The sequence below is a fragment of the Cyclopterus lumpus genome, chromosome 13 (genome assembly GCF_009769545.1).
Source record: "Cyclopterus lumpus isolate fCycLum1 chromosome 13, fCycLum1.pri, whole genome shotgun sequence".
Lineage (NCBI taxonomy): Eukaryota > Metazoa > Chordata > Actinopteri > Perciformes > Cyclopteridae > Cyclopterus > Cyclopterus lumpus.
Window position 1 is genome coordinate 9414703 of NC_046978.1, and position 12680 is coordinate 9427382.

Sequence of the window (12680 nt, forward strand, 5' to 3'; positions counted from 1 at the left end):
GTCTTTTATCTGAGGCAGACAGAAAAAAGCAAGCAATTTCACACTTCAAACATAAGTCCAAACCGAGTAAATATCTGTATAATTGCATTCTCTACCTACTTCCAGCATAGTGTATCCTGTCTGTCCAACAACAAATATTAACACTCCATTATCTTGGGTCTTCAGCTTGATGTTAATCCCACTTTGGTCTCTGGTGTTTTCCTCTTTTTCATCCTCCAACAAGTCTTTTAGCAGGTAGTCTCTCTTGAATCGCTCCTTGATGACATATTCAATGTAGTCATTCCCATCAAATCGCAGAACAAGCTCCTCTGACATTTCTATTCATGAAGAAAGAACAGGAAAAAAAGAGAATTATGAAATTGATGAAAATCCCACAAATCCAACAGTGGTTCAAAGGTGTATTTACCTTTAGCACAGTTGCTTCCAGTAAACGGGCTTTTGCACTCACAAAGATAGTCAGACCAAAGGTCATGGCACAAGCCGCTGTTCTTACAAGGGTTGCTGTGACATGGTGCTGGCGTTGTCCTCGGACACCTTTATTGAACAGAAATGAGACATTTTTGGTATTTCCTTAATCAGGTGGGTGCAGTAGAGAGATATATCATATATCATATAATCATAGAACCGCAAAGTTTATTATTAGAATAGGAAATTGAATTGCGTATACTAAATACTTACCTATCAAGGATGTTATATTTTGCAAGGGCCTTTGAAGGGCTCAGCAGGATGCCATTCACATAAATGTTACGAATACATCCAACAAAGTCATGGGTTTTTATCTGAGCAGGAAGCAGTAAGATGGATTCAAAAGTCCTTGTTCCTCCGAACGTCATATTACTGCCAACATCTAGTGTTCTGATTACACAGACAGAGAGAAGTCGTTGGTAAAGGTTGAAAACAAGGTCAAAAATTGACATTATGAAGTGTGTGTAAATATGGATTATTATTTCAATGCTACCTCTTTAAGCTATTGCCATCACTCCGTGAAAAGCAAAATCCATTGTTCTCAATATCTGTGCAGTTGTCCACATGCAAAGAACCCATCTGTTAAATGCAAGTAGTGCTACATCAGTCTTTTTCACATTGACCTCTTTTATTTTCTTTAAAAATGCCATCTCATTAACCTTGTGCTGACATATCTAAAACTCACGTTCCCAATCCTCCTGGCAGTGACACTATGGAAATATCCATCGGCCACCTGCTTGTGTGTCTGCAGCCTCACGGGTCCTGAGCCCAGGTCATAAGAGAGATGGATGGACCCATTCAGTATCTCCAGTGCAATGAACTCCCTGCTGGATAGTCCTCCAGGGTTGTACAGGAGCAGGGAGTTCCTCTGCACTGTAGCAAACTCTAGTGAGATTAAATTAGTCCTGCGATCCAACGGGGGAAACTCCATGAAGGACAGCTCCTCAAAGCCATAACTGTGCTCCTCACAGTGGACTCCACTGACTCCTAAAACAAAGATGGAGCATATTGTTACATAACTTGGATGCGTGAGGGTATATTTTATGACATAGAAAGGAATACTTCAACATTTTGCTAATTACACTTTGCTGTCTTAAAAATTGGATGATAAGATTGATACCACTTTCATATTCTATCAATTAGATATAAACCAAGGCTGCAGCTTGCAGCTGATTAGCTTAGCACAAAAACTGGGGAGAATCCGTTAGTCCGGCTCTATTCAAAGGAAACAAAATCCACAAGCAGCACCTTAAAGGTCACTAATTAAAAAGTGCATACAGGACCATTTACTGTTTTACTGAGGGTTATGTGCCAGACTATTACTTGGGCGTGGACAGATAAAAGAGAGCTTGTTCGTATGAAATGTCTCTTGTGCGTTTTCTTTGAAGGATTTAAAAAATGTATTCAGGAAAATGGCGCACAATTTAAAAAGAGTCCTTCTTTGAAGGCACTTATTGCGTTGCAGTCATTTATTACACATGAATAGTGACAGAAGCCATTGTGTAAAGATCAAGAAAGGAGACATTGGAAAGGTGTGGGGATAAAAGGTTTCCATAGCTATTCAACCATGCGACAAGCCCTTCTGATGGAGTACACTGATGTCTGTTGTCTGTTACTTTTGGACAGAGCCAGGCCAACAATTTCACTCTGTTTCCCGTCTTTGTGCTAAGCTAACTTAACCAGCTACTGGCTGAGGCCTTGTATTTAACTTACACAGATAAGTGGTAGAGAACTTCTCATCTAGTTTTCCCCAAATAAAAACATTTCCCAAAATGTTGAACTTTTGCTTTATAGATCCTTCTTTATGCATTATTCTTACCAAAGGGACAATGACAGGAGAATCCTCTCTGTGAATTGCTGCAGCTACCCTGAACACAAGGGGTTGATCTACAGTGGTTTATGAAGTGCTCACACATTCCTCCTAAAAACACAAACAAATAAAGCCCAGACATTGAGGAGATTCTGGATTCTGATCATGCAATATAATAATATAATGTATATATTTTTAATACACCAAAGTCTACCCTCAAATCCGGGTACGCAGTGACAGTGATATCCATCCTGAGAGGAAGTACAAGTTCCCCCATTTTGGCACTTCAGCTTCAGGCATTGCTCTACATCAGTAGAGCACAAAGCGCCAGAGAAGCCACTCTGACAGTGACAGTCGAAACTTCCTGGAGTATTCACACACATGCCTTTATTCTCACAGGGATTCACCTCACATTCGTCTGTGTCATCTTCACACAGTTTTCCGGTGAAGCCGGCTGGACAGGTGCAATTAAAGATCTCTTTCTGCGGTGACACAAAGATGACCGCCAAGCTTTCCAGAACAGAAACATCCTGTCTGATGTAAATGTTTCTGTTGCACGCTGCCCCGTTTAGACAAGGATCGATGAGGCATGGATCACTTGTGATGTGAGAAATCGTGACATTGCTTTGGCCTTCTAGTAATTTTTTATGGCCTACAGAGATGCGACTGGCTACCTTGCTGCTAAGATATTGACCGTTGTAATTTTTCACGGCAGCCAATAGAAGGATGTCACTGCCAATATGTTTGAATCCAAATACATGAGTCTTAGAGGCCTGTAGGTTAAACAGACTGTCCAGCGCTTTCACAAACCGCAAATACTTATGAGACATAAACTCTTCCATTGAGGATGATGACACATATAATAATATGCAGCTGTCTATAGATGCATTTGTGAAACCTTTGTAGTTCACATAGATACTGTTGTTGACTGGGAAGTGAAGCTGGTCTGATGCCTCGATTGTGATATTAAATGTAGCCTCGCCTTGAAAAGGAAATGACCACAGCTCACATGTGCCATTAGGTATTATGAACATATTTAGTTGTCCGCTTTTTATGGCGCAGTTGAATGTATCGGACTCATCCTGATCCTCAGGATGGACGTTACCGATCATCCCTCCTGGAAAAGAACTGCCAAAATATTTCACCTCGATGACAATGATTCTCGGCAGTGATGGGCTATCATTTTCATCCACAATCTTGATGTGGATCGTTGTTGTTGATGATAGCGGAGGGATCCCTGCATCCCTTACAGCCACAAGGATGTGATATATAGCGTTTTGTTCCCGATCAATAGTCCGTGTGGTGAATAAAACTCCATCCAGAGTCAGTGAAAAAGCACTTCCTGCTGAAGGGTTTACCAACCAGTAAGTAAAAGGTCCCCCATTCGGCGGAAAATCTGAATCAGATGCATTTAATCTGGCAACTTCTGTGCCTTGAGGCTGATTTTCCTTCACTTGAGCCTCAGTGAATGTGAGTTTGGGAGAGTTGTCGTTAACGTCGTCAATAGTCACAATGACGTAAGTAGTCCCAGTGGCTGGTGGAGAGCCATTATCAGTGGCTGTAATGGTCAAATTAAAAACTGGCCGAAATTCTCTGTCAAGTGGAGAGTTTACTGAAATAACGCCACTGGATGGCTCAATGGCAAAAGAGATGTTTGTTTTTCCATTTTCAATGCTGAAGAAGAAACTATTCCAGTCCAATATGGAGTCCTCATCCAGAGCACTCACCGTTATCACAGGTGACCCAACCGGGCTGTTTTCTGCAACATTTGCCGAATAAAGGGCAGAGCTGAAAACGGGTGGATCGTTCGTGTCGATCACACTGATGTGGACCAAAGTTGTGTCTACGTCCATGCCAGTGATAACACCAGAGTTCTTCGCCAGAACTTTTACAACTACTCGACTGTTGCCTTGTTTTCTCAAACCGCCAGTTGTGTATATTTCTCCGGTAAATGAGTTGATTTCAAAGCCCATGTATTTGCTTTGACCAAACATTAGGTAAAACACCTGGCCTTCAGAGCCTTGGTCATAATCTATAGCTGTTACTTTTCCGATCCTAGTTCCAACAGGCACATTTTTTAATACAGAAAAGTTGTATTCTTTTTGCCTGAATATAGGTGTGAACTCATTGACATCTGAAATGTTTATGACAATGTGTGCCAAAGTAAATAAAGCATGACCACCAATGTTTAACGCTTTGATTGTTATATCAAAGATCTGCTCTCGCTCATAATCAAAGACAATCAAAGTGGTGATAGTCCCATTTCTTGAATCAATTGCAAATTTATCCACATGGCCGGCAATAATAGAGTAGGATATTTGAGCATATCTGATATCTGAATCAGCATCCACAGCCTTCACAACTAGGACATGTGTTCCTATTTCTGAGTTTTCAGGCACTGACGTGGTGTACTCTGAGGATGAAAAGACTGGAGGATTGTCATTCACATCCATAATTACCATTGTAACATTTAACATGCCGGTTTGAGAAACCCAGCCTCCATCCAGGGCTTTTATTTGAAGATGATAAATAACTTCTTTTTCAAAGTCAAGCTCTCTGATCAGTGTTAGCAGCCCAGATGCTTCTCCGACAGAAAATGATAAATAGTGAGTTTCTGGGGTAATGCAGTACACGACAGCACCATTGGGACCGTAATCTCTATCTTCTGCATGAATTTTCCCAATTACTGATCCTACAGGCAAGTCCTCAGGGACAGAGAAAATGACATCTGACTCTCTAAAGCTCGGAGGAAATTGATTCCTCCCAGTAATTTCAAAAGTGATTTCAGTCTGCGATGACAAAGAAGGGGTGCCCTGATCTTTTGCAATAACTGATGCTGTAAACAACAGATTTACGCTGTCTATCAAACTCTGATTTAACATCACTTTTCCATTGTTGACTTGGATACAGAAGAAATCAGATGCATTGCCTCCATTGAAAATATATTCGATTCCAACGCTGGTGTTGCTGACATCCTGATCTATTGCTGTAAACTGGACCACCTCAGTACCAACATCCATGTGATATGGGATAACAATCAGAGGCCGGAAAGGTAAAAATATTGGTGGATAGTGGTTATATGGTTCTAATCTCACTGTGACAGTGGTGTTACTGTACAGAGGAGCACTGCCACAATCAAATGCAATAACCGTAAACTGGTAGATTTGAAAAGCAGTATTATGTAATGTCAGTGGCTGCTTTGTATAGATCTCCCCAGAGGACGCGTTCACCCAAACTCGCTCATTTTGAGGTTCAATAACATACAAAACCTCACCGTTTTTCCCTATATCTGCATCTATAGCAAGAACCTGCATGACAAACAGCTCTTTATCTTGTGTTTCAGGGAGGACAACGCTGTAAAAATGATCCGAAAATACTGGTCTATTATCGTTGACATCTGCAATGACTATAGTGACGTCGGTGCTAATGCTCCATGCTGAATCATTTGCGTTTACCTTCACGATATAATGATCCTGCGTCTCCCTGTCCAGAAGTCTTTCAACAGTTATGTCACCAGTGGTGAAGTCAATACTAAATGGCAGATCATCACTTAGATCAATTATGGAGTAATTTATTAGTGCATTGGCACCAGAATCGTCATCCGTTGAGGTGACTTGTATAATCGTGTGTCCAACAGGGGAACCTTCAGGCACCTCTGTGAGAAGAATCTGTGAAAAGCGAGGCGCGTTATCATTTCTGTCTAAAACGACAACAATAACCGTTGCTATGTCTTTATGAAGAGGGCTGTGTATCTCTGCAGCTTCAATCGTTAAATTGAATTCAGGGGTATTTTCTCTGTCTACATTTGCAGTGGTGCTCAGTAAACCATTTTCAGGGTCGATTGTGAAAAAACTATCAGTGTTTCTTTCTGCAATACTGTACTGCACTGTACCGTAACTGCCTGAGTCAGCGTCAATGGCGAGAACATCACAAACCCATGATGGCGGGGAGTTCTCAAAAACTTCACACCTGTACTCGGCTTGGGTGAACTGAGGGAAGTTATCATTTACATCACTGATGTTTATGTGAATTTCTGCAAATGATGAGAAAGGAGGCGAGCCAGAGTCTCTGGCTTCTATTAACAAGGTAAGTTCCTTTTTTCTCTCATAATCCAGAGGGTTCTCCACCGTCAACGCTCCACTCAACTGCTCCACATGAAACATGTCTTCAAAGTTTCCAGAAGCCAGATAAAAGGAGACTGGATCAGCTCTGACGCTCGCCGCAGAGAAAACCGCAACTGATGTTCCCACTGGCTCGTCCTCAGGAAGGAAACCCCTCAGAACATCCACAGTCATCTCTGGAAACTCAGAGACGTTCTGAAACCGAACGCTGACAGTAGTGATGTCAGATTTGGGATTTTCTCCAGCATCTTCCACATGCACACTGACAATCATATCTTCCGTTCTCCAGAGAGCACTTGAAGTGAATACAGTGCCGCTGTGTGGATGGATGGAAAACAGATCTGAACTTGGTCCAAACAACGAAAAAAGCAGTTCTGCGTTCATGTCAATATCTCCATCTGTTGCTCTTACTGCACAAACAACTGAACCTGTGGAACGAAAAAACATAAAATAAAACTCTCAATCCTATCAAGACCATGTTATCCAGGATGAAATATATAACTGCCAAGTGGAAGTAAAAACTCTCACCTGGAGCCATCTCAGTGGGCACATAGGCCACATAGGGGCTGTTCATAAACTGGGGCCAGTGGTCGTTAATATCTCCAATGAGAACGTTAACAAGCACTGAGTTTGACAAAGGATGAGTCGGATGCCCATCACTGCCAATCACCATCAACCTGTAAAGGGCTACTGTCTCCCTGTCCAGGACATCGGTTGTACACAGCTCTCCCGATGTTTCTTCAATGTCAAAAGGCACATTAAGGTTCTCCACGGAATATCTAAAGGAGAGTCAAAAGATGTAACAGTCCATCAGTGAATTGGGTTTAAGTATAAATCATTACAATGCATATACTGTACAATCCAAGAGAGATTTCCATTTGCTCTTGTGTGGCATATTCTGTAAACTCGCAGACCTTTGTGTGAGAAATGGTGATCCCAATGCTACACCACTAGAAAAATGATACCAAAAGGCCTCAGCCAATGCCTAGCTTTAGTGGTATTTTAAGTTTGTATTAGAGACGGTACTTCTCAACATTGCTCTCAAATTTTTTAGGGACTTTTTGCGTGTTACCTTATTTCCCCACTGATTCCCTCATCAATGTCAGCTGCAGTTATGATGGCAAACACGGTGCCTGGGGGGCTGTCCTCAGACACTATGGTGTTGAAGACTTCCTGAGTAAACTCTGGACAGTTATCATTGACATCATCCACTATGACGAGTATGGTTAGAGTTCCTGTTAGAGGTGGCAATCCTTCATGTGGCAAAGACAATAATGGTTTATCAGACCAAGTTTCAAGTGACTGAGAGTAAAACAAAAAAAAAGATTACAGAACAGCACTTTATAAAGTGATAATATTTCACTTTGGCCTAAATCACCTGAGTCAACAGCAACGATATTGACGAAGTAAGATGATTCCCTCTCTCTGTCCAGGCTATGTAAAATATGTAACGTGCCACTGGGAGTGATGGAGAACAAACCGTCACCATTTCCTTTCTGTATAAAATAGGTCAGCTGGCTGTTGACGCCTACATCTTCATCCAAAGCTGATACCTGGTTTAAAAAAAGACATAAACAATCTAGAAATTAACATTTTGTAATCAACATTCAATGGAGTCTTCCATTAACAAGAACCAGTAGCACCTGACGTGTGCGCTGAGCGGGGTCCTCATCATTCTCTGCGACATGCATGGTCAGTGTTTGTGGAGTAAAGAGGGGTGCAAAGTCATTGACATCCAGCACTGTGATACTCACAACAGCAGTGGCAGATCTGAGTGCATTCCCCTTATCTACAGCTGTTATGATTAAGGTGTAGTTTGAATCCCTCTCCCTGTCCAGTTTGTCCATGACTGTGATGACACCTCGAACCGCGTCCGCCACAAACGGGCTCTCCTGGGTCAGTATGTACCCAACTTGTCCATTTGTCCCAATGTCTCGATCAAGAGCCTGTACCTGGAACAGGCTTGTTCCTCTGGGGATGTCCTCTCTGATTGTCACGCTGTAGGTGCTCTGAGAGAACTCTGGGTCATGGTCATTAACGTCCTCAACGTGCACCGTGACATTCATATTGGTTGCCATTCTGGGTGAGCCTGCATCAGTGGCTGTTATAGTAATAGTCAGGGTTTCTACCTTTTCTCTGTCTAATGCCTCCTCCAGGTATATTTTTCCACTCCTGTTATCGATGCTAAACTCGCCACCAGAAGTGTTGTTCAAATAATATAAAACTTCCCCGTTGGATCCAATGTCTTCATCCTCAGCACGCACAGTCATTATAACAGAATGAAGTGCAGTGTCCTCTGGTATGTTGACTATTTTGGCTGACACAAACAATGGAGCGTTGTCATTGACATCATCAACCACAACAATAACATGTGCCGTGCTGGTGAACTGTAACGACACAGGCTGGACACGGTCATTGGCTGTCACAATCAGATCGTAGCGGGGTTGTCTCTCTCTGTCTAACTCTGTGTTCAGGCACAAAGCGCCAGCTGTGTTTATGAAGAACACTTCCTCCTCATCTCCACCAACCACTCTTAGTTTCAAGTCTCCATTGTCACCTGGCAGAGAGGAAAAGATGTTATCACAAACGATGGAATGTCTCACAATGGTTTGGTGTACAATGTATAATACAAGGATCAAAACGTTGCACTTCGCTCATGACCTGTTTGCTGCTAAGTGCATATTTCAATAATTTAGGATCAAGGATATCTTTATAATCCCTGACAACAGAAACCAACCACATAACCATCAGACAAAGAATAAACAATAAATACAAAATGATGTTCACATTAGAGTTATTTAAAAGGCCAATAACAGCAGGGACAAATTAATTCTAAAGTCTATCAGTCCTGCATCTTGGCAAATTGTATCTGCAGCCAGAGAGAAGCACCTTGGACAGGGAGGGGCAAAGATCAACCAGGATTAACTGGGCCTTCTTCAAAGTCCTAACCTTGTAGTAATCACATAATGACAATAAATAAAGAATAGAAATTCACTGGAAAATGTAAACATGAGGTTTTCACAATCAAATAACACAAAGATAAAGCAGATGTGTGATCATGTCTGGATTTGACTTGCCAGATGTGGCACGTCTAGCTAAGACATGTGTGAATAATAATTGTGCCATTTCACACTCATCATAAACAAATATTTATTTCTTTACCACAATGTTTTTTAGTCACTGTTATTCCTGTTGGGGTTTTCTCTGACTGTGGATTCTACTTTGCCTTTAAATGCCACAGGGGCCAAACAAATGTGGCATCTGCTGTATGTTGAATGAATGTCACATTTCTATTGTATTCTTGCACTTACCATCATCGTTATCTGACACATCCAAGGACAGGAAGCAAGTGCCCACCCGAGTGTCTTCCAGAAGTGACGCAGGAAAGGTATCCTGACTGAAAACAGGGGGGTTGTCGTTCACATCTAACACGTTGAAGTACACCCTGACATCGGATCCCTGTGAGTTGCCCAGCTGCACCACCAAAGTGAGGATGAAGAATCTTTGTGCTTCGAAATCCAGGCTGCGGGATAATAGGAACTCCCCCGAGAAGGGGCTGAGGAGGAACAGGTTCTCTCCGTCATCCTCCTGCACTGAGTATGTGATACGAGTGAAACTCTCCGACACGGTTTCCAATTTTCCCACAACTGTCCCTGTCAACACATGGGAAATGCACAATCTGGTGACTGTGAAAAGACAATTAGAAACCTTTGGCAATATCATTGACAATTAATGAAAGATCTGAACTATCATTTCCAATATATATTAGAAATGAGAATAGTAAAGAAAAAAATGAAAACATCTTACTGACATAAAAAAAATGGGGATTTTATATAAAATCACAGGTTAAATAATAACAATGTAGTAAATGAACATAATGTATTTGATCTTAATGTACATGACACAGATGACTAACCAGGTACTGTGTCTTCTTTCACTTCAAATGAATAAACAGTTTTGGAGAGAGCAATCTGTGTTCGCCATCTGCTATGGGAGTGTAAGCCGTCAGATGTATAATACCGGGAGGCAAGCGTTTCCTGCCTCTCACTGCTCACATTCACTGTATCTCCAGGTGAAGGCTCATGTGAGGAAGTAGTATTAAACACCTGAGGAACCATGGAGAACCAAAAAATTACTCTTGTTTTTTTGTTAGAATAGGCCACGTTTGAAGCCTTTATATAGATAGATTCTATGCATTTATATGCACCATAAACATATAAACTTGATAAACATAAGTTGCAACATATCAGCTAGGAGACCAACTTACCAGAAAATGAAACAATAAAAGTGTGTGTTTTTTCCAGTGTCCAGTAGAGTCCATTTTAAAGTTCACTTCATAAGTGCCTCTGACTTGCAAAATCGTGTGGAAAAAAATAAGATCCTAAACAAAACCAAACAGACGTGGCATTAAAAAGTGAGCTTCTAGAAACTTCACGGCATTACCTCCAGACAGGACCGACAAAAAGAAAAAAGAAAGCTTTAGAAGCTGTCTCCATAGTGATTGCTCAATCTTCTCAGCTTGTAATCCTGACTGACACGCCCCTTTGACATCATTCTGTGCAAATCCAGCAGCAGAAAGAAAACTCTGTTGGGGCTCCAAAGTGTGTTGTTGTTGTTACATAAATAACAAAAAGAAACATGCCTCTCATTCACTGGATTAATTAGTCCACGCGTCTTTGCTTTCTATGTAAAAGGAATTCTGGCAAGTGAAAAAGAAAAGCGTAACATATATAATACTTTGTTTTGCTGAATCAGTCTGTTTTGTATTCTCTCCATGGACAAAGGTCCCTCGACGTAGCGCTGAAACGGACTCTTTGAACAGTTGCCTGCAGTAAGGTGGCCTCTGGGGAGCCTTTCGTGCTGCATGTCAGATGGGGAATTCATTCACAGACTGCAAGGCGTTCATTCAGTTGGTGAAAGGAGAGACAAGAAAAGAAAACTGCTGCTCTGGTTCACAGGTTTCAAAAGAGACACTGTGGCACAGAATGCTAAAACTGAATACACTTGTATAGGAGCAATTCATTTGAGTAGATGACTAGCATTGCCAAAGTAGTTTCTCTTGGATATCCAAAATGAACATAGTTTCAAGTTTCAAGTTTTTATTTGTTCGAGAGGGACAATGTACATTAATGAACACTTTGAATTAAAATGTAAATGCACCTAATTACAGCCGCAAGGCTGATTTCCATTGCCTGTCCCCCTGCCAGAGTGTGCTAGCGGAAAGCTGCCAATACACAACAGTAATAGTAATAACAGTAATAAAAGGTTAACAATGGATAAAAAAGAAGCCCATATACTGTATATATATATATATATAAAAATATCACAGTAACCATTTATGGTTTACTGAATTGCTGTTACTATAACACATAACCTCCATCAGCACTGCTTTCCCCCTTAAATGTGCTCTACATGCAGGGCCACAGAGGATGAAAGCCTGTTTGTCTGTGAGACCTGCTCATTCATATTTGCTTACACTTTTAAGAGGACAGTTCTTTGTGAGGCAAAGGTCAGCGCTGCTGAGAAACTCCTGATGAATGGACATGTGAACCCCCTTTCAAGTGACTGTCGGGCCACTGGGACCGTGAAGCGGTCTCCAGTTACCCACAGAGGGAACTCTATCGCAGCAAAGGAACACAAAAGGTCCCTCCCTGGTCTCACTGGGGCCGTGCACAGAGAGAACTTTTCTCTGGACACTGAGGTGAGACTCGAATAGGCGCACTACACTTCATTTCATCTTCTGAATGTGGTCAGTATAACTCAAACAACAGTTAGGATTCATCTTTCTTTAGACACGAAAGAACTCCACTAATTGTTTTATATGACTATTTGTCTTCTCGGCTGGAATTATACCCTTTTAAACAATATAATATGGGGGCGTTGTACGTTTGACACACACATAACTGGTGTGAAGCTGAATGTAGCAACAGTTCAGGCCCCAACATCAGCATTAGCGATAGAAACTGGCAGGGTTATTGGTCTCCTTGAAGAGAAGAACTTATCTGCTACATGATTTAGGTGAAACAGAACACAGTCTATTTCACGTTTTTTTTGCTCATTATATGTTGATTTACTCTCTTGAGTAAAATGTCCAGTTTTCCTGGATAATTGATTTTAAGAAATGTGAGTGTTTTAGGAAGGCGACCTTTTGTTTGTCTGATTTAATTTGTTGACAAAAGACAAATTCTTTGTTTCCAATGTTCCAAGTTATATTTATGTCTGACTAATGCCTCACAACTGCCACAGCGTCCATGCTGGCTGAGCATTGTGGCTATGACACAATA

General features: G+C 41.4%; 1 protein-coding gene across 1 annotated transcript; it reads right to left on the reverse strand.

Moving 5' to 3' along the window:
- Positions 1 to 674: 674 nt before the first annotated feature.
- Positions 675 to 10821, reverse strand: LOC117741788 (protocadherin Fat 4-like). The gene is made up of 11 exons (XM_034549012.1): positions 10664 to 10821; positions 10313 to 10502; positions 9708 to 10049; positions 8040 to 8953; positions 7775 to 7949; positions 7469 to 7649; positions 6925 to 7175; positions 6168 to 6824; positions 1151 to 1452; positions 959 to 1044; positions 675 to 855 (listed from the first exon to the last, which is right to left on the reverse strand). Exons 1-11 carry the CDS (start codon positions 10715 to 10717, stop codon positions 675 to 677), a joined length of 3333 nt encoding a protein of 1110 aa, XP_034404903.1. The 5' UTR covers positions 10718 to 10821.
- Positions 10822 to 12680: the final 1859 nt, after the last annotated feature.

Excerpts from the sequence above, each read along its gene's own strand:
- LOC117741788 (XM_034549012.1), bottom strand. The coding sequence starts at position 10,717 with ATGGACTCTACTGGACACTGGAAAAAACACACACTTTTATTGTTTCAT. Across the intron at positions 10,503-10,663 it reads TTTTATTGTTTCATTTTCTG|GTGTTTAATACTACTTCCTC; the intron begins GTAAGTTGGTCT and ends ATGGTTCCTCAG. Across the intron at positions 7,650-7,774 it reads TATCGTTGCTGTTGACTCAG|GATTGCCACCTCTAACAGGA; the intron begins GTGATTTAGGCC and ends TGCCACATGAAG.